The following is a 25,959-nucleotide window of genomic DNA, read 5'->3' on the forward strand; positions in this document are numbered from 1 at the left end:
TAACGTTCGATTTTTTCCTCGTCGCTCGACTCGCTTTCCGCTGGTCTACCTCGCCCCCGACCGCCGGCGAGGCCAGAAAAGGGGGGTGCAAGAGGGGTCATCACTCTCTCTCTTTGTCGCGAGATACCGGCTCTTTGCTCTCTCCTCAGTGGATAACCACAACGGGCAAGAAGTGATCGAGAAAACGCCTTTAATACTTACCTAGTGAGGACAAGGTTATTGTTGTTGCTGCTTTTTTTTGTTTCCTATTCATGGCGCCCGCCCTTGTGCGTGCGAGTGTGTCGCGGTTCAACACAACTCGAGCCGGTGCTTCAAGTTTGTGCGCGTTCGACGAGAAAAAGCAACTACCTACTGCCTACTGGTGAATGACGTCTCATGTGTGCGCCGTGCACCTCGTATACGTGAGTTCGCGGGGCCTTGGCAGTTGACGACAGCAAAAAGTAGCAAGTAAAGTAAGTAACTACGCTATAGCTGGTGCTTCTTCTTTGTGAGCATGTAGCCGATCTCATAACCAAAACACCGGAACATCGAGCTTGACATTCGCCTGATAAGACAGCAGTGACATTTGTTGAGAAGTTACTTACATCTACAGTCAAGCATCTGACGTAAATGCACGTACATGCGGACACAAACTGTATGTACAAGTACATGTGTATAGTGAAAACGAAAGTGACCAAGTAACGTAGTGACACGGCAGCCAGCCCGAACGTCTACGTATATGTGAGGGGTAGAGGCGCGACGACGCTCATTCCTTCATTTCCGCGATTAACTATATTATATACACATATGTGTATGTGTTGTTCGTGCTGTGTGTTTAACGAAGGCGGTGCTCAACTCAATTTGCTCACGACTACATAGGTACAACGCAATCAAAGTAACAACAATATTATGAGTATCAAACCGCAGTTGGAGGCTCGAATTTTACATTCTGATGTTGGGCTCATGCATAAAACAATTTGTTGAACGTTCTTACACGATGCGATCAGCTTACGGGGAATGTGTATTGACTATCAGATGTTCCGTTCCTTTTCTATATTACTTACTCTTTCAAGTGCTTTTTTAATAGGCTTTACCAAAAAGTGCTATCAACTCTTGTTCCTCTATTTTTTATATTGACTGGCTTTACCACATAGTTGTGGATAATAGCAACTTGCCATATTTTAGTGCATAGAAAGAAGAGATCTGTTAATTTGGAATATTTTGAAGAAGAAATATATACGTTTATGTTTGTACACATCAAGAAAAAAACAAAGAGTATATTGTACGTATAATTGAAGCAAACGAAAAACAATGCGTGAGACGACAATGGAAAATCCCTCGGAAAATCGACTACCTCTAAGCAGTAGCACCGGCTCTGAAAACGAAGTCCTAGACGCTGAAAGCCCGGCAAGCAGCACAAGCAGTATCGCGGATGTTGAGATCAACAGCAAAACTACAGGGCAGCTGGCCGCTCCTATGCAACAGCCAAGCACTGACATGGAGTCGGAAGTGAGCACCGCTGGGGATGTCATTAGCTCAGGTAACCTTAAAAACAGCAAAACGCTCATTGCATCATTGTATGCCACTTCCACCCCGCGTAGCAGCAACATGAGAGCGAAGCAATAGTTTATCGTAAATAGAGTTAGTTTCTCTCTTTAGCACGTGTACCTATATATTATATTCACAACGCCTTGACGTCTGCATGCCTTATGTACACACTTACGTGTGGGCAATGTGTGCATGCATGGACAGACCAACAGATTATAGCTTTGTCTGTTCGGCTGCTGCTACAGGGAGTCGGTCTTTCCTTTTCTCTCAGCTTCGCCTGTTACTACTACTACTACTACTACTACTACTACTACTACTACTACTATACTAAGTACTAGAGGCGGCTTTCTTACTCTTTGTCTCAGATGCCATGCTCTCTCTACGCGTATTGTTGCTCCAGTGCCCGCGTGCACTACTGCTGCGTTGACTCTGTATATTGGGATTCCAAAAGGTCACGTGACTCTCGCGATATATGTAGTCACTTGGGGAAAAAATAACACAAGCATGTGTCTGAAGTTTGGACCGGTCCGAATCGCAGAAATTTAAAATTAAGACTTGGTGAATAAATCGGTTAATAATGATAGGGAAACAACATATTATACTATAAAAATACATGAAAGTGAGTTTTAAGTATTATGGAAAGCGTTTTCCACGTTATAAAAGCTTAAATAAAAAGGTATAACTACAAGTTTTTCGGGTACAACTCTGACTAGCATGCCAATACCCACACAAATTTTTGTCAACAGCTTATTTACATAATGCATGATGTACATGAATTATTTCATAATTTTCCAAGTTGCGGAAAAGTCTCTCAGACGCAGAAAACAACGAAAAATCTAGAATTTAGACAGTTTTCCGATGATATCCAAGTCTGGAAAACTAACATCCACGTAAATTTTTGCCAAAAGCTTGATAATAAATTTTTTAATAGACATGAATTATTTAAGAATTTTTCAAGTTGCGGAAAGCTCTTTTACACGCATAAATTATCCAATGGGATGTTCGAATAAGGAGGTTTTCCGACCGCAGCTTGGGTAAAAAGCTGATACCCAAAAAATTCTTGTTTAATTAGAAAAATGTTTACTCGAACATAAACATACAATTTTTTCAAAATTTTAAAAGTTACGGGAAAGCCTCTCAGACGCATAAAACGACGAAAAATCAAGAATTTCGATAGTTTTCCGATGATATCCAAGTCTGGCGCCCAGATATCCACGTGAATTTTTGACGTAAGCTTGATTATATTTTTTCAAATTGACATTAATTATTGTAAAATTTTTACAGTTGAGATGGAGCTGAAACTAGCCCCACGCCGGAGCAGCCTCACCAGGGACGAATCAGACCTCAGGGGCCCCGGGGCTAAAAATTTTTTTTTTTTGTCCTGATCCATTCGAAAAACGCTACATATAGTTGCGATTCTCCCATTCGCAATCCCTGCAACTTATTAAAGCCGTCAAAAGTCGTCAGGCTGGGAAAATGATGAGTTTTCCGCCGATACGCAAATACGCGTATACAAAAAAATCAGAAAAAAATTTATAACTTTTTGTTGGGCTCTTGTGCCACCTTGGAAATTAATAGAATGTGTTTTTATTAGTTTTATACACGATACCTGCAAGTTTTCTGAGCCGTGAAAGGCCGCCAGGCTTGGAAAATGATGAGTTTTCCGCCGATACGCAAATACGCGTATACGAAAAAATCAGAAAAAAATTTATAACTTTTTGTTGGGCTCTTGTGCCACCTTGGAAATTAATAGAATGTGTTTTTATTAGTTTTATACACGATACCTGCAAGTTTTCTGAGCCGTGAAAGGCCGCCAGGCTTGGAAAATGATGAGTTTTCCGCCGATACGCAAATACGCGTATACGAAAAAATGAGAAAAAAATTTATAACTTATTTTTTTGCTCTTGTGCCACCTTGGAAATTGATAGAATATGTTTTTATCACTTTTATATACGATCCTAATTAGTTTTTTAAGCCGTGACAGGCCGCCAGGCTTGGAAAAATGATGAGTTTTCCGCCTCTACTCAAATACGCGTATACAAAAAAATGAGAAAAAAATTTATAACTTATTTTTCGGCCCTTGTGCCACTTTGAAAATTGATAGAATATGTTTTTTTTTTTTATACACGATATTAACTTGTTTGCTGAGCCTTTACAGGTAGCCAAACATGAAAAATTAAGAGTTTTCCGCCAATACGCAAGTACACGTTTAGGGAAAAAATGGGGAAAAAATTAATTTCTTTTTGTAGAGCTATCTTTCCACGATAAAAATAAATAGAATACGTTTTAATTGCTCCGGTATACACTTTCTATGAGTTTCCAAAGCCACAGAAGGCTGCCAGTCATGAAAAGTTAAGAGTTTTCCGCTGATACGCGTATCTGCATATACAGAAAAAATAGGAAAAAAATCATAACTTTTGTTGGGGCTTTTGTGCCACCTTGAAAATGGATAGAATATATTTCTATTATATACACTTATTATTTCTTTAGATTTTTTTAGCTGTGCAAGACCGCTAAGCTTAGTAAATTATGAGTTTTTCGCGGATGCGCGTATCAGTGTATACGTAAAAAATTAAGGAAAAAATCAAATTTTTTTTGGCGCTCTTGTGCCACCATAGAAATGAATAAGATACATTCCAATCATACCTACTTCTTATCTCTATAGGTTTTTTAAGCCGTGAAGGGTCGCCCTGCCTTGAAAATTATAAGTTTCCTGCTGATACGCGCATTAGCGTATACGGAAAAATTCGTGAAAAAAATGATATTTTTTTTTTTAGCTCTTGTGCTACGATCAAAATAAATGAAATACTTAGCTTCTATATCTACTTATAGTCTCTATGGGTTTTTTAAGCTGTGGAAGGCTGCCGGGCCTTGAAAATTAAGAGTTTTCCGCGGATACGCTTATCAGCGTATACATAAAAAATTTGAGAAAAAAATCACAACTTTTTTTGGGGCTATTGTGCCACGACAAAAATGAATAGTAGAACTGGTCTATTATATCCCATCGAAATCTTTATGGATTTTTTGGGCCGTGAAAGGCCGCTAGGCTTGGGAAATATAGAGTTTTTCATTTAACGCAAATAAGAATACGTCGGATAATCGATTAAAATTCCTTACACCTTTTTTCAACAGCGTTGTACCATTTAAAATTTGAGTGTTATTTATTTCAAATTTAATGGTCAACTAATTATATTAATTTCGAGATACACCTACGCCTTTCTGCTTTGAGAAACACAGATTATTTGGGCCGTTCGCCACTACCACTAGGCGTACAGCGAAAAAATGATAAAATTATTATGGAATTTTTTACGTTTGGTCTACCGTGAGTTTCTATCTAATTTATTTTCATATTATTTTTTTGTACGAGTTTCTTATATCTAGGTGTATGCAATGAAATAACAAAAAACTTTTACTGTAATATTATTTATAATAAAAAATTGTTATTACATGTTTTCTTATAAACATTTTTAAATCGTTTCTTTCTTTATAAATTTATATTAACAATGTATAGTATTCGATTGTTATACTTTTTATACACACTTCTTTTAATATTTTTTATGTTAATTATATAAAGATTTGGGTTACATTTTTTGGGATATAACAATTAACATTAATCGATAAATACTTTGGCGATCACAGTTATTGTATTAAACTAGTCTCTTAACAGCTTATCTTAATTTTCTTAACACATCTAAAATTTGTAACATGGGACAAGCGTATTATTATTAGTTCTTTGGATGTTAACTGCAAACATTATTTTAAAAAGTTATTCTGTTATCAACAAGTAAAGCGTTGACAAAAATTCCATAGTGGATTCGAAACCTAGAATTGGCAAATCTCTTTTAATCGTAATAGAACTTATATTTATTTTTTTTGAGATCTCTTTGCATTCATTAGTTATGTTTTCATTTTTCAATGATTTTTTCGCTGGTAGTGATGTTATTTCATTATAATTTTTTAATAAAAGTACTAAATTTTTTCGAACATTTGGCATATCTTTTTCTTCAAATACGTACTGTGATCCCGTACATACAATATACGCCCACGAACAAACGTGTGTACCACAATTTCCGTGCGTATTAAAAGAATTTGTTTGAAGTGGGACATCTTTTGGAATGAATAACATCCATTGTGACCATGATACACACCGTCCTTTACGAATCATTGGACCACTAAACATTTCGATGAACAAACAAATATTCTCTATTAGATTTTTAGGAGGCACTCCGTGAAGAGAATCCAAGTATATCATTTTTTTCAACGATGGCACAATTATTAATAATGTCCAGTGCATATTGCTATCGTTAATTGGCATAAGCCAAACATTAAAATTCCACAGATCTATTTTTGAAGCCCAATCTTTCCACATGTTACTGATTCCCTCTTTTGATAACAATGATGTAATGAAAAAAGTATCAAACGCTAAGACACTAAGCATGGGAACACAGTTTTTACTTACTATTTTCATAAACGCGTTTATTATACTGTCATCCAACCATTCATTTGGCAACAGTGATTTTAACCCTTCAACATAAATATTTATACCATCAACCGTTATCTTGGTGGAATAAAAATTTTGAAGATACTCTTCTTGACTTTGAAAAATATTTATTAAATGAGGTAGCTCTTTTTCTGTGTTCTGTTTTTGAAAAATTTCGTAATTTTTTTGTATTACTGGATGAGAGTCAAATTTATGCACTTCCTCCACAGAATCGGTAAGAGTTTTGACGTCGTCATCACTTTCTGTGCCAGTGATTTCAAAGGTCTTGTCAATTTTTTTTTGTTTTTTCATCTTAAGTTGCGTTTTACTTTTTACACTATTTTTTGTTGTTGTTCGTTTTTTTGTATTAGTTTGCGATGTATTTTTTGTTTTTTGCATTTTTTTACTTATTTGCCGTTTTTTACATAAAAATTTACTTCTCTTAAAATAAATGCTTCTTCTTTTGTTGGACTTTTTCCACGTCTCTTCCGGAAATTTTTCGTCTTCGCTGCTGCTAATACTCTCTTCAGTTTCATTACTTATTTTCGTTTCAGTCGTACCATCTTTTTCTATTTCTTTTTTTCGACGATGTTGTAACACTCTAGTGGTTTTTAACTCGAAGGTTCTTTCTCTAACTTTTTGTTTCAACAACGATTCCTTTTTTTGTATGAAACGAGTAGCAACGATTCTTTTCTTGCCTTTTAAAAAAACATTTTTTTCAATGTTCCAGTAATTTTCAACTGTAGCATTTGATTCCCTTGTTAAATTAAATCGAGATATCACAATTGCAGACCACAATGGAACGTACGGTATCAGGTATTCCAGTAAATATTGAATAAAATTTTCGCAATATAAAATGTTTAGTTTTTTAAAATATTTATTCGTGCTTAAAACTTCTTCTTGTAAGTTTGAAAAGTATTTATAAAAAGGAGATAGTTTTCTTGCCTCTTCATGAATCTCTATTTCGTCGTATATTCTTTCCTGCTTTATTAAACATTCAAAATTTTTTCCTCTTTATCATCAAATTCAGTTTCGTTGCTTTTTTCATCAGCATTTTCGAAAAATTTTAGTGATTCATTTATGTTTTTAGGGCGTTTTTTGGACAAAAATATTGTAAAAACGTGTCTTAATATTTTACTTATTTCATCTAATGTTGTAAAATGTATTATTTTAGTTATTGCACATGCTGCTATCACTTTAACATCGTTATCATGAAAAATTTCCTCAATTTTTTTGAGAACAGTCTTAATCATATGCGATGAACAAATGTGTAGAACTGTGAGTGAAGCTTCCGGTGTTTTACCAACAATTTCTTTGTAAATTTGTTGTAAATACATGGACAACTTCATGTTATTAAAACTAAGAGAGGCTGCTTGTAATAAAGCAAGGCTAAAGTCCGTTTCTACTTTATCAATTGCTGGCCGATGTGTCGTAATTTTATTCACTCGTTGAGAGAACAAAAATAGGAAAATTAATATATCTTCAACTCTGTGCCTCGATGAAACGAACTCAACGACCGCCAATGGAGAATAATCGCGACTTCCCGGCATCACGCATGCGTAGTTATATACAGGTTCTTTTATCTCTGGTGGATTTTTTACAATTGATCCTGTGGCATCTAAGTACAGAAATAAAGGTCGATTTTTTGGTAATAACATATATCGCAATACTTCTTCTGCCATTAACAAGATGTAAAAGGGTTGCTCAGAATACATTTGAATGTATCCATCAAAAGTGTCCCCCTTCCAATCTTCTTTTTGTTTTTTAATCATTTTCCACATGAATGTCGTGAAATCTTTATCAAGATCGTATTGCGTGTTATTTTCACTGCTTATTTTTTCTAACGTTTGAGAGTCAGGTGCATCATTTAAATTGCCAGCTTTCAAAACCTCATCTGGAACACTTTGGAGCATTTTTAGTTTTGTTACAGTAGGTCCGTCTCGTTCAACGTTATTTGCAATAATTTTTCGTCGATCCCATTTTATAAATCTCCTACATGTATCTTTTGAATCATGATTATATTGAGAAGTTTGAAATACTTTAACATCTACGTCCTTTTGTATTGGTATACTGAACAAAGTTTTGAATTTGTACGATGTACACGATGAATTTTTACACTGAGCATAAGCTGTGAATTTAATTTCCCTTAGATTATTAAGTTTCTCGTGAGAAACACAACGATGCCGCTTAAAGCTTGACACGCAGAAGGGATATTCTGATGAAAAATTATTGTTAAAAACATCCGTCCACCCGGGAAGTAAACAAGAAGAATATACATAAAATTTCTGCCAAAACTCTTTGGGCACGACAAAACTTTTATTTTCTATGTAATAAATTTCTTTTTCTAAGTTTTTTTCTTTTACTTGTGACTCATTATTTAAATTAAATTCAAAATTATAATCGAAACTGTCTGTTAAATTGGGATTCTCGTTTTTTTCGCTGTCACATTGAGTACTAACGTAGTTATCATTATTATGATTAAAATGATAATTGATATTATTATAATTAGTTTCGGCGGTACTCATTAAGTTATCAATCATTCCATTGTTGTTGTCACTATTGTCATTAAGAGAGTATTTATGATTGTTAAATAAGTCAACGCGTTGTTTAAGCTTTTCTGAGACTACATTAAGAATACACGTAAAATGACGGCTAAAAATAGCTTTGTCCTTTTTGCTGTGAGCATCAATAGTTCTATCTCTTTGAGTTCCATGTAAAACCGACACAAAACGCTTCCATTTTACGTTTCTATAACTTACGCTGTTTAAATCGTTACAATAAGCAAGTACGTTTAAATTTGGTGAGCTTGTTATTACGTTTTCAGCGATTGTCATGAGATATTCGGACGTTGAATTGTTCATTGCAAATATTTTCTGGTTCTTACTATAAATACTCATGATCAGCTTTACTTAAAAAATAAGTATGTAAACGAGCTCTTTGCGTGAGAAAATATCAAGTATATTAATTAAAATTCCAGTAAGTAATCATATTTCTTTTTATGGCATAGAGTTTTCCCAATTTACGTTCTTTGTCTTATCTTGTAAAAAAAAAAAATCACAGACGTTTACTACAATTAGTTTTTTTGACCTGAAAAATATAAAAAATAAACACTATAACAATAAAATAATTTTACCAATTATATTTACAACTACAAAATGATTCAGACCATTCTGCTTCAAGTCGTTGTTACGATTTACATCATGACAAGTGCAAAGTAGCTATCGTCTCTGTACCTGGGCAACAAAATTTTTGGCTTCATGCTTTTAGGAAATTCACGGAATTTAATGCGCTCCATCGCAGCAGTGTATGTACGCACGTGTGGAGGCGACGTTTCGTATATTCTACTTCCTTCGACGCTCACAATTGTCTCGCGTATAAGAAATCTCTTTCCAACTCGCTTTTCAAATTCTAAATAACAGAAAGGTTCATAAAAACAAAGTTTTTATACTTTAAACTCTGAACAAAAAATAAAAAATTACCTTGTGTTGTGATAATCTCAAAGAAGGCAGGCATCTCATTCAGACGTACTGGTCACATGACAAAAATTTTTGATGCAAGCGCTTATAGGCAATGCCATTAAACTATAAATAATACTATTCACTCTCACTTATCTTTTTAGGTGTTCGTTTTTTTTGCGCACTTGTACACTTGTACACTTTATACACACTGATCACACACTCGACACTTGATCTTTATGGTAGCCTCACCAAAACACACGTACTTTCATACACAGACTTGCGAGATTTTTAATACCTCTGTATCCAGGCCAATTCGATTTTTTATCCCGATTATTATAGAATAGCTGATGTATTTATATCCTATCGTTCAGTATATCACATCTTATAAAATAATAGCGCACAACTTACAATAACGTAAAAACACTACTAACTTCGCATTGTCTAACAATATAATGTCGCGCGAAGCTCGCAGATAACAGTAAGCAGAAAATGCTGGACCTACCTTAACGTTGCAGCGAAGTAGTAATGTTGCAGCAGCAGGCAAACGCGAGGCGTTTCATGCATAGACTTGCACTTCGTATTCCGCAACAGTTTGTTTGCAATGTACACACGCACAAACACACAAGTGTGTGTGTATATCAAAGGGCGGGTTATTTTAAAAATTTTAATTCTCTATAACAACATTACCAGTTATACCAGTTCTTAATTTGAAAATAAAAATACCATAACTTATCGTCTCTTAACCAGCAACTTAGGATTTATTATTTATTCACTTAAAGCATCTATTGATATAATTCACAAACTTTAAAACGACAACTAAATGTATTAAAAAATAATTTTTAATTCAGTTGAATAACATAAAAATAAATTAGACAGAAACTCACGGTAGACCAAACGTAAAAATTTCCATAATAATTTTGTCATTTTTTCGCTGTACGCCTAGTGGTAGTGGCGAATGGCCCAAATAATCTGTGTTTCCCAAAGCAGAAAGGCGTAGGTGTATCTCGAAATTAATATAATTAGTTTACCATTAAATTTGAAATAAATAACACTCAAATTTTAAATGGTACAACGCTGTTGAAAAAAGGTGTAAGGAATTTAAATCGATTATCCGACGTATTCTTATTTGCGTTAAATGAAAAACTCTATATTTCCCAAGCCTAGCGGCCTTTCACGGCCCAAAAAATCCATAAAGATTTCGATGGGATATAATAGACCAGTTCTACTATTCATTTTTGTCGTGGCACAATAGCCCCAAAAAAAGTTGTGATTTTTTTCTCAAATTTTTTATGTATACGCTGATAAGCGTATCCGCGGAAAACTCTTAATTTTCAAGGCCCGGCAGCCTTCCACAGCTTAAAAAACCCATAGAGACTATAAGTAGATATAAAAGCTAAGTATTTCATTTATTTTTATCGTAGCACAAGAGCTAAAAAAAAAATATCATTTTTTTCACGAATTTTTCCGTATACGCTAATGCGCGTATCAGCAGGAAACTTATAATTTTCAAGGCAGGGCGACCCTTCACGGCTTAAAAAACCTATAGAGATAAGAAGTAGGTATGATTGGAATGTATCTTATTCATTTCTATGGTGGCACAAGAGCGCCAAAAAAAATTTGATTTTTTCCTTAATTTTTTACGTATACACTGATACGCGCATCCGCGAAAAACTCATAATTTACTAAGCTTAGCGGTCTTGCACAGCTAAAAAAATCTAAAGAAATAATAAGTGTATATAATAGAAATATATTCTATCCATTTTCAAGGTGGCACAAAAGCCCCAACAAAAGTTATGATTTTTTTCCTATTTTTTCTGTATATGCAGATACGCGTATCAGCGGAAAACTCTTAACTTTTCATGACTGGCAGCCTTCTGTGGCTTTGGAAACTCATAGAAAGTGTATACCGGAGCAATTAAAACGTATTCTATTTATTTTTATCGTGGAAAGATAGCTCTACAAAAAGAAATTAATTTTTTCCCCATTTTTTCCCTAAACGTGTACTTGCGTATTGGCGGAAAACTCTTAATTTTTCATGTTTGGCTACCTGTAAAGGCTCAGCAAACAAGTTAATATCGTGTATAAAAAAAAAAAAACATATTCTATTAATTTCCAAGGTGGCACAAGAGCCCAAAAAAAAGTTATAAATTTTTTTCTGATTTATTTGTATACGCGTATTGGCGTATCGGCAGAAAACTCACCGTTTTCCAAGCCTGGCGGCCTTTCACGGCTTGGAAAACTTGTAGGTATCGTGTATAAAAGTGATAGAAAAATATTCGATCAGTTTACAAGGTGGCACAAAAGCCCAAAAAAAAGTTATAAATTTTTTTCTGATTTTTTTGTATACGCGTATTTGCGTATCGGCGGAAAACTCATCATTTTCCAAGCCTGGCGGCCTGTCACGGCTTGGAAAACTTGCAGGTATCGTGTATAAAACTAATAGAAACACATTCTATTAATTTCCAAGGTGGCACAAGAGCCCAACAAAAAGTTATAAATTTTTTTCTGATTTTTTCGTATACGCGTATTTGCGTATAGGCGGAAAACTCACTGTTTTCCAAGCCTGGCGGCCTGTCACGGCTTGGAAAACTTGCAGGTATCGTGTATAAAACTAATAGAAACACATTCTATTAATTTCCAAGGTGGCACAAGAGCCCAACAAAAAGTTATAAATTTTTTTCTGATTTTTTCGTATACGCGTATTTGCGTATAGGCGGAAAACTCACTGTTTTCCAAGCCTGGCGGCCTTTCACGGTTTGAAAAACTTGTAGGTATCGTGTATAGAAGTGATAGAAATATATTCTATCAATTTTCAAGGTGGCACAAAAGCCCAAGAAAAAGTTATAAATTTTTTTCTGATTTTTTTGTATACGCGTATTTGCGTATAGGCGGAAAACTCACTGTTTTCCAAGCCTGGCGGCCTTTCACGGCTTGGAAAACTTTCAGGTATCGTGTATAAAACTAATAGAAACACATTCTATTAATTTTCAAGGCGGCACAAGAGCCCAAAAAAAAGTTATAAATTTTTTTCTGATTTTTTCGTATACGCGTATTTGCGTATAGGCGGAAAACTCACTGTTTTCCAAGCCTGGCGGCCTTTCACGGTTTGAAAAACTTGTAGGTATCGTGTATAGAAGTGATAGAAAAATATTCGATCAGTTTACAAGGTGGCACAAAAGCCCAAGAAAAAGTTATAAATTTTTTTCTGATTTTTTCGTATACGCGTATTTGCGTATAGGCGGAAAACTCACTGTTTTCCAAGCCTGGCGGCCTGTCACGGCTTGGAAAACTTGCAGGTATCGTGTATAAAACTAATAGAAACACATTCTATTAATTTCCAAGGTGACACAAGAGCCCAACAAAAAGTTATAAATTTTTTTCTGATTTTTTCGTATACGCGTATTTGCGTATAGGCGGAAAACTCACTGTTTTCCAAGCCTGGCGGCCTTTCACGGCTTGGAAAACTTGCAGGTATCGTGTATAAAACTAATAGAAATACATTCTATTAATTTTCAAGGCGGCACAAGAGCCCAAAAAAAAGTTATAAATTTTTTTCTGATTTTTTCGTATACGCGTATTTGCGTATCGGCGGAAAACTCATCATTTTCCAAGCCTGGCGGCCTGTCACGGCTTGGAAAACTTGCAGGTATCGTGTATAAAACTAATAGAAACACATTCTATTAATTTCTAAGGTGGCACAAGAGCCCAACAAAAAGTTATAAATTTTTTTCTGATTTTTTCGTATACGCGTATTTGCGTATAGGCGGAAAACTCACTGTTTTCCAAGCCTGGCGGCCTTTCACGGTTTGAAAAACTTGTAGGTATCGTGTATAGAAGTGATAGAAATATATTCTATCAATTTTCAAGGTGGCACAAAAGCCCAAGAAAAAGTTATAAATTTTTTTCTGATTTTTTTGTATACGCGTATTTGCGTATAGGCGGAAAACTCACTGTTTTCCAAGCCTGGCGGCCTTTCACGGCTTGGAAAACTTGCAGGTATCGTGTATAAAACTAATAGAAACACATTCTATTAATTTTCAAGGCGGCACAAGAGCCCAAAAAAAAGTTATAAATTTTTTTCTGATTTTTTCGTATACGCGTATTTGCGTATAGGCGGAAAACTCACTGTTTTCCAAGCCTGGCGGCCTTTCACGGTTTGAAAAACTTGTAGGTATCGTGTATAGAAGTGATAGAAAAATATTCGATCAGTTTACAAGGTGGCACAAAAGCCCAAGAAAAAGTTATAAATTTTTTTCTGATTTTTTTGTATACGCGTATTTGCGTATAGGCGGAAAACTCACTGTTTTCCAAGCCTGGCGGCCTTTCACGGCTTGGAAAACTTGCAGGTGTCGTGTGTAAAACTAATAGAAACACATTCTATTAATTTTCAAGGCGGCACAAGAGCCCAAAAAAAAGTTATAAATTTTTTTCTGATTTTTTCGTATACGCGTATTTGCGTATAGGCGGAAAACTCACTGTTTTCCAAGCCTGGCGGCCTTTCACGGTTTGGAAAACTTGTAGGTATCGTGTATAGAAGTGATAAAAATATATTCTATCAATTTTCAAGGTGGCACAAAAGCCCAAGAAAAAGTTATAAATTTTTTTCTGATTTTTTTGTATACGCGTATTTGCGTATAGGCGGAAAACTCACTGTTTTCCAAGCCTGGCAGCCTTTCACGGCTTGGAAAACTTGTAGGTATCGTGTATAAAAGTGATAGAAAAATATTCGATCAGTTTACAAGGTGGCACAAAAGCCCAAAAAAAAGTTATAAATTTTTTTCTGATTTTTTTGTATACGCGTATTTGCGTATCGGCGGAAAACTCATCATTTTTCCAGCCTGACGACTTTTGACGGCTTTAATAAGTTGCAGGGATTGCGAATGGGAGAATCGCAACTATATGTAGCGTTTTTCGAATGGATCAGGATAAAAAAAAAAAATTTTTAGCCCCGGGGCCCCTGAGGTCTGATTCGTCCCTGGTGAGGCTGCTCCGGCGTGGGGCTAGTTTCAGCTCCATAGCCAATAACACTGCCTTTAACAATATGTACATAACTAATATTTTTTAAACGGATATCAATTCAAATAAGTCTTGTCATACAACAAATTTTGACGGACTAGTAATAAAAAAATATTCGATTAATGAGATCATAATAATTTTAAAGACATTGTGTATCGTAGGCTGTTTCTCCATCAAGCTACGTTTCGCCATTGCACATTTATAGCTATTTTTCGAAGCCATCTTGTTTAAAAAAAAATTGGTATTAGTTACTTTGTTTTTCTTCACTCTGAATTGCTTTCAACTTTCTGATGTTTTCAACTTTTTTTTGGCATAATCTGCAAATAAATGGTTTTTGTAATTCCTGGGGCTTCTTTTCATTTCTAGTTTTTTTCTTATTTCCTCTTTTTTATTATTACTTGTGAAATAATCTTCTTCATCACCTGTCTCTATTTCTGACAAATAAATACATTTTGAATGGCACTTGCGTTCACAATATTTACATTCTACGTATTCGCTTGTTGTGTCCCAGCAACAATGCAAGCACTCATCAATAATATTTTCTGAGAGCCTCAATAAATTGTTAGCTACAATCTCGCGATATTTAGCTTCGTTAAAATCTTTGTCAAACTGATATTTCCCTCCTACGCAATGGGTGTAATGAATTATATACATTCCACAATTATGTCCATCCATATGTGTCTGATAAGGTCGTTCTTGTAAGTCTTGACAAAGTCTTGTACAATGTATTGCGTTAACGAATTCAGTTTAGAAAAAAAGAAAGTAAAAAACAAACTTTATGTGATGGGCAAAATATAAGATTTACTCGTAATTTTACTTTTAAATCACAAACAAATCATTTTTTCAAATACCACGGTAAAGGTAAGTGTTATAAGCTAATATACAACAGATTGTTAAAACACTTTAGCTAAAAATACTTTTTTCTTTGAAATCAATGTAAAAAAAGTATACATTTAATATTAAATATTAAGGATTTAATCGTGATTTATATAAAGATATGAGATGTAGCTGTCATTGAAATTGTATATCTCTATTTTAATAACTTATTTTAGCATACGTGGCTTACCAAAATGTCATAACGTAATAAACATTCTGAACTTAAAAATTAAATTAACGATACCTTTTATTCAAAATATTTATAAAAAAATTGTCACAAAATTACACATTTTTACGTGACTTGAATCTCACATTACAAAAAAAACATCCTTTTATTACGGAGCAGAGCAGAATATGATAAGATAATTAATTGCGACATATCAAGATATGTTTGTAATCATTTTTTTAAACATATATTCATTTTTAGAATAGATAGAAAGAGACATGATTCGAAAGATTAGTCTCGAGATTAGTAATATAAACATGATTCAGAGATGTGTTTGAAGTTTCAAACGTTGGAGCCCAACAAAAATCCAAAAAAAAAATTTTTGTTTTTGTCGTGAATAACCCAATAAAACAACGGCAAGAGGTGTATAATACCGTAAGAAAAAAAAAAATCAACATCTAACCATTTTAAACATAATTATTAACAATCAGAGTAACATACGTATAAAACAAACATTAAGCACTACACCTCTCAGTAATACATGGTGAAAAAAATTCAAAATAAATATTTCTACATACCTCTAGTTGTAAAAAATAAATAAGGTACCTTATAGGCATCAGAAACATAACCTCAAAGGGTAATAAACTCCTGAAATTAAAAAAAAGTCGGAAAACAGACGTTTTTACGCTACCTAAGTCCATTAGGGGCTGCGATAATTGTAAAACGTATAAATATCATTACAAGGTACTAAAACTAATTGCCCTGATTTTTTTCAGAATTAGGAAACCTAACCTCACCGTGCAAAATGTCAAGAAATTCAAGAAAATAGCCTTTTTTCTGCCATTTTCGGTCATAGTCAGCCATTAGGGGCTCGTAAGGGGTCTGAATGATTTTTATCACTGTCTTTGTATCACATTTGGTACTTATAATCATTTTTAGCTCTCGGAAACATATTCTCGTTTTGTTATGTGATCTTAATTTTAGAAAAAATTAAAAAAAAAAAGACGTTATTACAATACCTACGTCCATTAGGGGCTGCGATAATTGTTAAACGTATAAATATCATTACAAGGTACTAAAACTAGTTGCCCTGATTTTTTTCTGATTTAGGAAACCTAACCTCACTGTGCATAATGTCAAGAAAGTCAAGAATATAATTAGACGAAATTTTTGGAAAAATCTAGATTTATTGTTGAATTTTTTTTTTCACATATAAGTAACTAGCAGCCCCCGTCTCGGCTTCGCCCGAGACTCGCTGAATGAAACACATGTGTGTTGACAAATAATATAGGACATTTTCAGTTAAAAAACTTCACATCTATTTTTAACACTTTTTGGAACAAATAACTTCTTATTGAAAATATCGAAAAAAGGAAAAAAATGATGGTAAAAAGTATCGTGCATTCTTTACGTCATAAAATAGGTATTGGCTCTGAAAAGGGCCGTTGATTTTTACATGTTAACGTTATGATATAACAAAGGGTTATTTGTTAAAGCTGTAAAGATACAAATATATAATTTAAAATTATTTTTTCATTCACGAAATTTCAGTATACGTGACATTTTTAGTTTTATTTCCAGAAGGAATTAAAACAATCTGATGATGTGGATCACCAGTTCTTGAAAGCCCGACATACAATTGTCCATGTGAAAAGCAGTTTAAACGTAAATCTACCCCCACAAAATTATAAGTTTGTCCTTGCGACTTGTTAATTGTCATCGAAAAAGAAACTTTGACAGGAAACTGTAATCGCTTGAACTGAAAAGGTAAATCAGTTGGTATCATCCGAATTCTTGGAATAAAAGCTATTTGTCCTGATGCTGGACCTGTCAAAATAGTAGCTTCTATAACATTATTTCGCAGAGTTTTAATTTGCAGTCTGGTTCCATTACACAGGTTCGGGGGTTGAAGATTACGTAGTAGGGTAGTTAGGGAGTTTAAAAACTCCTGAGGATAATTAACAACATCTTCAGATGCGATGACTGAATCAATAGAGAGGTACTCTCGAGAATCAGCTACAAACTTTTGAAGAATAATGTTGTTAATTTCCTCTGCTGTAGAATTTCTCGGTGAAATTATCGCTCTCTCATATAACCATTGGTATGATTTGTTTGATAAATTTTCAATGTCTGGGTAAACTTTAGAAATAAGATCATCGACAGTTGTAACCAGTTTTCCAATGGATTGATCTAGGGTGATAAAACCGTTTTCATTTTCCATCGTGCCATCGCCAATTTTTAATAGCTGTGTTGGAAATTCCGTGTTTCTTCCGCAGAGATGTGCTCTCATATTAGTACGTAAATGAAAAGACTCTACATAATGCCAGAGAAATAATGATTTTAAACAGGCATGAATAATATCAGCTCTAGTTCCTCTCGGAATTACTGATAACGTCTGCCTAAAATCACCAGCAAAAACAAATGTAATGCCACCCATTAAATTCTGGTTTGGTCTTAAATCTTGCAATGTTCTATTAATTGCTTCAATGTGAGCTCTATGACTCATTGTGCACTCATCCCATACAATAAATGTTGTATCTTGAAGAATTTTTGCAAGTGGGCCATTTTTGCGAATCGGGCACGTGTAATCTTCTCCGGAAAAAACACATAATGGAATTTTAAAAGTGGAGTGAGCTGTTCTACCTCCACTCAAGAGAGTGGCAGCAATGCCAGAAGATGCAACAGCAAGGGACAGTTTTCCAGCCGATCTTGCTTGGGCCAACATAAGATTAATTAGGAATGTTTTTCCAGTGCCTCCAGGAGCATCCAGGAAAAAGACTTTTCCACTACTATTTAAGACACTATCAATTATACGATCAAAAGCTTCTCGTTGGTCTGGAACCAACTTAGGAAGATTTTGCTCAACGTAGTTATATAAACAGTTATGATCATAACCATGTCTGATGGAATGTTCCAAAGGATCATTAGTACAGAGTTTATCTCGAACCGGTGAGTTTAGCCCAAATGTAGTCAAATTTTTTTCTGAAAGAGAGATGATCTTGTCTTCTACTTCAATTAAACCTCTGTTGAACACTTCTTCAGAAAATTCAACTTCAAAATCGTTGAGTTGAATTCGTCGAGAGTGAAGAATATCTTCACATAATTGTTGTTTAAACATATCCCACAAAATTTGAGGTTGCGATGGCTCACAAAAATCTAAAATAATAGCAAATAAGTCACATAATTTAGATGGATTATCAGACAAAGCAGCATCTGCGAGTGTGTTTTTCCATTGATCATCATTTTCCAATAAACCAAGTGCGTAACAGGCAGCTTTGAAAGTTGGGTAAGTAACACCATCAACGGTTTTTAAGTACTCAAATAAAGTTGGGCCTCGAACATATTGAAGTAACATTCGAAGATGGAAGCATTCCGACTGGGTGGGATGAATCGTATAAACTCTACCTATAGCTGAATCTTTTTTTACTCCTGGCCAGCCTGGAACATCTTTACCCCGTTTTCTTTTCACAAACTTATTACTGTCCCATCGATAATAGGCGGCTACTTCGGATTACAAAAGAGTTTTAGCAAAATCATCTATTACGCAAAGTTCAAAAAACGCCATCAACGTTGTTTTTCTCAGATTTTCGAGAATCTGTTGAATGTTTTGCTGATTTACGTAATCTCTTTGATAATTTTCAAGGTGAACATCTAAATGTAAGACTGGAGGATACCGTGCGTGAATCTCAAAGTCAAAAAAACGCCAAAATCCCTCAGAGATACAAATATAGCGTCCATTGGCATAGTTTGCAATTTCGTCAATGTTTCCATCTGAAAAAGTGGCACGGTCCGATCCTTTGTTGATATATTTGCAAATATATTTAATTGCTTGCACTGAATGACAAAATTCAACGTTAATGTGTGCATTGAAACATCGTGATAAGACGGATGAGTACGGTACAATCCAACGGTTATCAATCTGTACTTCTTTGCCACGAATTGTAAGTACAGAACTATGACCTCCATCTGCAGGGGCTCTTCTACGATAGGTTGGGTAGCCATCATCTGCAGTTAGGGTTTCTTTAACAAAATTTCGAGGAAACTTTTTTGTACACTTTCCATTATCCATACATGGTGAAGCCATGTTGAATTCGCCGCAAGGTCCATGAATCATACTTTTCGAAATTATACTGAATAGCAAGAGATCTTGTTGAGGATCTGGTAATTCAGCTGAAATGACCTTATCTATTTCATCCGGCTGAATTTTTGTTTTAAGCCATAAAAGTATGTGCACATGAGGTAGCTCTCGTTTTTGCCATTCGACACTATAGATCCAAGCATCAACTTCGCCGTATATTGCTTTCTTAGTGAGGACATCTATAAGTTTCCTTAATTTCAAGTGAAAAACCCTTGAAACAATGTCATGCCTGTCTGAAGGTTTTTGATTTTTGTGCAATTCATTTTTTATTTCCGACCACTCAGGGTTACACGTGAAAGTGATAAATAAACATGGACGCCCAAACCCACGTACGTAAGCCATTGCATCTTGAGTTTTTTCATGCATATATCGCGGTGAGCCAGTGAATGAGGATGATAATATTACAGGCTGTCCGATACTGGAGGGTTCAATGTTACGATCATTATTTATTGCATCTCGTAGATGAATGTAACTTTCAGCACGCAGTTGTTTTTGATGTGTTCGCAAGTAAAGTAAACGTTCTGTGATCATTTTTGCCATCATATCAACAACAAATTGATTGAGTAAGTTCTTATTATAAAGTAGGTAATTTATATGATCATTTTTTAACATAAACCTATAAGAGTAGAACTGCATGCAAGAAACAGTTTTGTTTGGAACACCGTGAAGTGTTACATCAATAGAATATCCATTTTCTATAAAAACAAACATAAGAGGATATTGCAAGGAGTCATAGAATCGGTGGAGCTCAGAAACTCGCTCCAACCGCCCATGTCGACCATGTAAAATAATGTCTCTAGGGCCTTTTTCCTCGTTAACTATTAATGCAGCAACTTTATTCACTCTAGGCGCATTGTATCGTCCTCGATGCTCCCCAATAGGAGTTCGATCAGCATGAATAATCAATTTTAAGTTTTCAAGTTCATCTACTGTTCGAGAGTCATAATTGGATTTAAAAGTTCTTATAAGAGGATTGCAATCATGCATCACCTTTTGTAATGATTCAATCAAAGTTTTTTTTAGGGCATTGTCTGACCGAATAGAAATTTGTTCAGCTTCAGACATGAAATAGATTTGTAAGCACTGCGGACTCTTGTTCTGTTCAGGAAGTAAGCTACCTATTAAGTGGTATACTTGACCTTGGATTTTGAAAGTTGGCATAAAGTTTCCTTCTCTAATTTCTTTCCCTCCAAATGACGTCATTTGGAATTGCGTATTGTAACGTCTGACGTTATCAAGGAAATGTTTTGATAGGGGGTGTTCGTCCATTAACAGACATCTTACCAATTCAGGAGGATTTTCTAGTGGATCAAGGGAAACTTTACCACCAGAACAACAGAGCCCTGGAGCTTCATCTATCCATTTTTTAGCGCCACAATGAGTGCAAATAGAAACCATTCCGCCAATTTGAATTGATGGAAGATGTAAGTAATCAATATCAGGATTGTAACAGAAAGCGGATCTGTCACTTAAGTGGTTGTTCAATCGTCGATTTTGCCGTTGCTGTTCTACTCTCCATGAATGTTCTGCATCAGTTTCTTGACTCCTAAAGTTGTAAACATTTAAAACATTAGAAGTTCTCCTCCCGATTCGCCCTCTTGCGATTCGAGGCATTGTTAACAATTTTTGCGCGCCCTAAAAAGGCTGTTTTTGTTATTCTTTGTCAATTACAATATATACTTTGGCAGGTGTTCAACGTTTAATGGCCCTGAAAAAAGCCAATGAGATTGACCAAGTTAGCTGAACGCTAATCTTGGAGTAAAAGTAATTTCTGGCGTATGTAATTCGAGTGCAGAAAGTCGTCGGTGACCGGGGTTCCCAGACTCACGACAAACAGCTCTGCTCTCGATGTCTGCCAGTAAATGACTGACTTAGTTTTGGAATAAGCTGTCTTTAAATAGATCCCTGTTGGACGAATCGTTGCAATTCGTTTAAAGACATTTGTCCAAAAGTACAAATAAGATTATTTTTGGCAAAGTGGTTCAACGTTTAATGGCCCTGAAAAGGGCCAATGAGATTGACCAAGTTAGCTTAATGCTAATCTTGGAGTAAAAGTAATTTCTGGCGTATGTAATTCGAGTGCAGAAAGTCGTCGGTGGCCGGGGTTCCCAGACTCACGACAAACAGCTCTGCTCTCGATGTCTGCCAGTAAATGACTGACTTAGTTTTGGAATAAGCTGTCTTTAAATAGATTTCTGTTGGACGAATCGTTGCAATTCGTTTAAAGACATTTGTCCAAAAGTACAAGTAAGATTATTTTTGGCAAAGTGGTTCAACGTTTAATGGCCCTGAAAAAGGCCAATGTGATTGACCAAGTTAGCTTAATGCTAATCTTGGAGGAAAAGTAATTTCTGGCCTATGTAATTTGAGTGCAGAAAGTCGTCGGTGGCCGGGGTTCCCAGACTCACGACAAATAGCTCTGCTCTCGATGTCTCCCCGCAAAGGGCAGATCTATTTTTGGAAAAGTAGTTCAAGGTTTAATGGCTCTTAAAAAGACCGATGAGATTGAAAGTTACTTTACGGTAAAATTTATTGATGGCCCTGAAAAGGGCCGATTTTTATCTTCATTTTTTTTTTTTACTAACGATGGAGAGCTGTTGAGGGTCAATTAATTGACACGCTTCATCGGGCGTTCGATAAACGGCAAATATTTGCTGCTTAACTTTGCTCAGTCGACGGGGATCGCGGAGCTCGGGTATCTAGACCCGAGGTTGCTTCGTCCTTGCCCTTGAAGTCTCTGCAAAAGGTGAACGCGCTAGAGGAAGGTATGTAGATGGCCGAACAATATCTCGTTTCCGGGTCGTTCCCCGGATTACGATCTGCTGACTGTTAGTCAGGGTAGTGGGCCTGAAGAATATCTTCTTCGTAGAGTTCCTCTCGCGATCAACTTTTGAGGAGGAGGCTGGTAAACCTTCCAGCCGAAATGTCTGCTCACGCTCCTCATGGTTGTTCTGCTTGGCTTGCTCTTCTAGGACCAGGTTGGATGGAAGAAGGGCTTCCAAACCTGGTAGTGTTGGTGAAGCAGGTTGAGCTCTGGCCGGACGTCTCCTGGTATTTCGCCTGAGACGTTGATGCTTCGAACGCCTATTTTCCCGTGGCACTCGGTTATTTTGGCGATTCGGGGTAACAGCCGATGTATTTCGCTTGTCCATGAACGAAAAGTGTTAGCGGTAGCCGGGATGCCCAGCTTCACGACAAACACCTTCGTTCTTATAGGACTGCCAAAAAACGACTACGAAAATCGGCGACTCGGCGGGGCAACTTATAACCACTTTTCACTATCATTGATTGCGGGTGGCTTAAATTTTACCTCGACGCCACCTAGCGGATCCTACTGAACTACAGTGAAAAGCAGGCAAATTTTTGCAAAACTTGGAGCTTGTTTATTGCTATTGTTATTAAATTTTCTAAGATAAAAACCATACTAAAACCATCTAGGAAGTGTCAAGAATCGGTATGCAAAATTTCAGCAAAATCAGTTCAGTAGTTTTCGCGGTTAGCGATTACAACGGTTTTAGCGCTTCTGCTTTATATATTAGTGAGATGTGCGGTTGCGTCACCGGCCGGTACGGCTGCATACCAGCATGTACCGCCGGTGGCTGGTAGGTCGGCACTACCATGATATTTGGCGTCGGAGGGGCTTCCTGCCCACTGGAGTTCAAGCGCTGAGACAGCTGCTGCACTTCCTAAAATACGAAATTTTTCAAAATTTATATTCCATCATATAATTAAGATAAAAGTTAACACTATACATTAATTAAATTCACTTACCGCACGCACGCCTTCTAGTGCCAGGGAGACACTTGGTCCCTGGGGATATCTTGTATTTCCTCCACGACCCCCACGAAACCTTGGGGGATGTGGTCTAAAGTACCCACGGTTTGCCTTCCCCTCCCGCCTCCTCTATGACTAGATTCCAGCGACTGGACTTTGTTTTCTAGTACTCTAATCATTTCCATCTTTGATGTTAGCTGAGTAACATACTCCCTGGATGCTGAATTTAGCTGGTTGTTTTCAGCAACCATTTGCTCGTTGAGATCTAGAAAAATTTTAAAAAAAAATTTAAAAAATGTAATATTCCATGATGTATTATTGTTCAAGATTTTATAGCTACTTTTATGATATTTAAATAATTCAATATTTCGAAATTCTAAACTTACTCTGTAGGACAATCTTATCATCCCTCAACTGCCTCACCGTTTCATCAGCTGTTGAAACCTGGCCCTGCAGTCGTTCTATTATTTGTAGAGCCTCTTCTACCGTTGTTGGAACTGAAAAACGATTGTAAAAAACCAATTAATTAACATGGACAGCCAAACCCAGTATATACTTAGATTGGGCACATGTTTAATCACCTTGTCGAAGAAGGCATTTTTAGAATATGGTTTTATAGATAACACTAACTCTTTTTCAACTGAGGGACTGGATGTTGAAAATCCCCTCTTCGACAAGCCAAACCCAGTATATACTTAGATTGGGCACATGTTTAATCAGCTTGTCGAAGAAGGCATTTTTGGCATCTGAAGTTAGGTTTCCTAATTCTGAAAAAAATCAGGGCAACTAGTTTCAGTACCTTGTGATGATATTTATACGTTTTACAATTATCGCAGCACCTAATGGACGTAGGTAGCGTAAAAACGTCTTTTTTTCGAATTTTTTTAACATTGAGATCACATAACCAAACGAGGTTATGTTTTTGAGCGCTAAAAATGACTATAAGTACCAAATGTGATTTAAAGACAGTAATAAAAATCATTCAGACCCTTTACGGGCCCCTAATGGCTGACTATGACCGAAAATGGCAGAAAAAAGGCTGTTTTCTTGAATTTCTTGACATTTTGCACGGTGAGGTTAGGTTTTCTAATTCTGAAAAAAATCAGGGCAATTAGTTTTAGTACCTTGTAATGATATTTATACGTTTTACAATTATCGCAGCCCTTAATGGACTTAGGTAGCGTAAAAACGTCTGTTTTCCGACTTTTTTTTAATTTCAGGAGTTTATTACCCTTTGAGGTTATGTTTTTGATGCCTTCAAAGTACCTTATTTATTTTTTACAACTAGAGGTATGTAGAAATATTTATTTTGAATTATTTTCACCATGTATTACTGAGAGGTGTAGTGCTTAATGTTCGTTTTATACGTATGTTACTCTGATTGTTAATAATTATGTTTAAAATGGTTAGATGTTGATTTTTTTTTTCTTACGGTATTATACACCTCTTGCCGTTGGTTTATTGGGTTATTTACGACAAAAACAAAAATTTTTTTTTTTGGATTTTCGTTGGGCTCCAACGTTTGAAACTTCAAACACATATTCAGAGTTCAAATAAACAAAAAAGTTCTTAGGTTTGACATCATGTTTGACATTATAATAATTAGTTTTTTCCTTCGCTGCCATTGAGAGCTATTGTATTTTAATATTAAGTATTTTACTATTAACTTTAATATTAAGTATACACTTATTGCTTTAGCAATCTTCTTACTTTTCCACACACTTCCTTAGCTACTTGTAATTCTTTTCTGACTTCTCCGCTTTTGTCTTTCACTATTACTATTATTGGCTGTGGGATATGTTCTATATAGTTATCTACTTCTGTATATCCATGGGTGATTACCGGCAGATAATCTAAGCACCGTTTCTTAAAATCAAATTTGTACCATTGGCATAAAACACCAATGTTTTTACTCTTTTCATATAGCTTAACATAGTTTTCTTTATACTCTATACTCTTCCACGTGATTTTCTTTGATTCACCTCCAAAATTCTTTGCGAAATGTAATACAAATCCAACAATGAATGAACTGTCCTTATCTTGATCCTTAAAAATACACCAGTCCCCCACAAAAAGCGTGTTTAGCTGAACAACTTCACCGATTTCATTACGCCTTCTTAATTTATATTTGTCTTTGCTCTCCTTACATTGCTGCACTCTTGCTAACCGGTCACTACTTACTCGGGACACCCCTTTACTAAGTAGCCAGACTAGGCTCGACTTCCAAACGAGTATGCGCTTACCTACATTATTCCGTACGTAAGTGTAAGGGCAACTTTCGCAAATTCTTTGATTTTTTTTTATCAAATTCGAAGAAACACTTAAAGACTCAAAATCACTTTGCAAACCATCTAAATCCAATATTTTGTTTGCTGCATTTGTAACTATGTTGTGGTCGGACATTGCACCTGCGGTAACGTGCCCACAAGCACAGATGTATCTTTCTACATCGACCTCGAAATCATCGCTATCACTTTCACTGTCATCGGAAGCCTCTGCATTTACACAAATAAACTCCTCGTTG

At 35.6% G+C, this 25,959-nt stretch overlaps 1 protein-coding gene across 1 annotated transcript in view; it reads left to right on the top strand.

Moving 5' to 3' along the window:
- Window positions 1-25,959, top strand: part of ftz-f1 (ftz transcription factor 1) — a 236,355-nt gene continuing 210,396 nt past the window's right edge. The window contains exon 1 of the mRNA XM_089598374.1: window positions 1-1,519. Coding sequence (XP_089454500.1) covers window positions 1,291-1,519 — 229 coding nt within the window. The 5' untranslated portion in view covers window positions 1-1,290. The remainder of the gene's footprint in view (window positions 1,520-25,959) is intronic.

The sequence above is a fragment of the Copidosoma floridanum genome, unplaced genomic scaffold (genome assembly GCF_036245765.1).
Source record: "Copidosoma floridanum isolate Cflo_tuat_1 unplaced genomic scaffold, Cflo_Japanese_pri ptg000006l, whole genome shotgun sequence".
Taxonomy (NCBI): Eukaryota; Metazoa; Arthropoda; class Insecta; order Hymenoptera; family Encyrtidae; genus Copidosoma; species Copidosoma floridanum.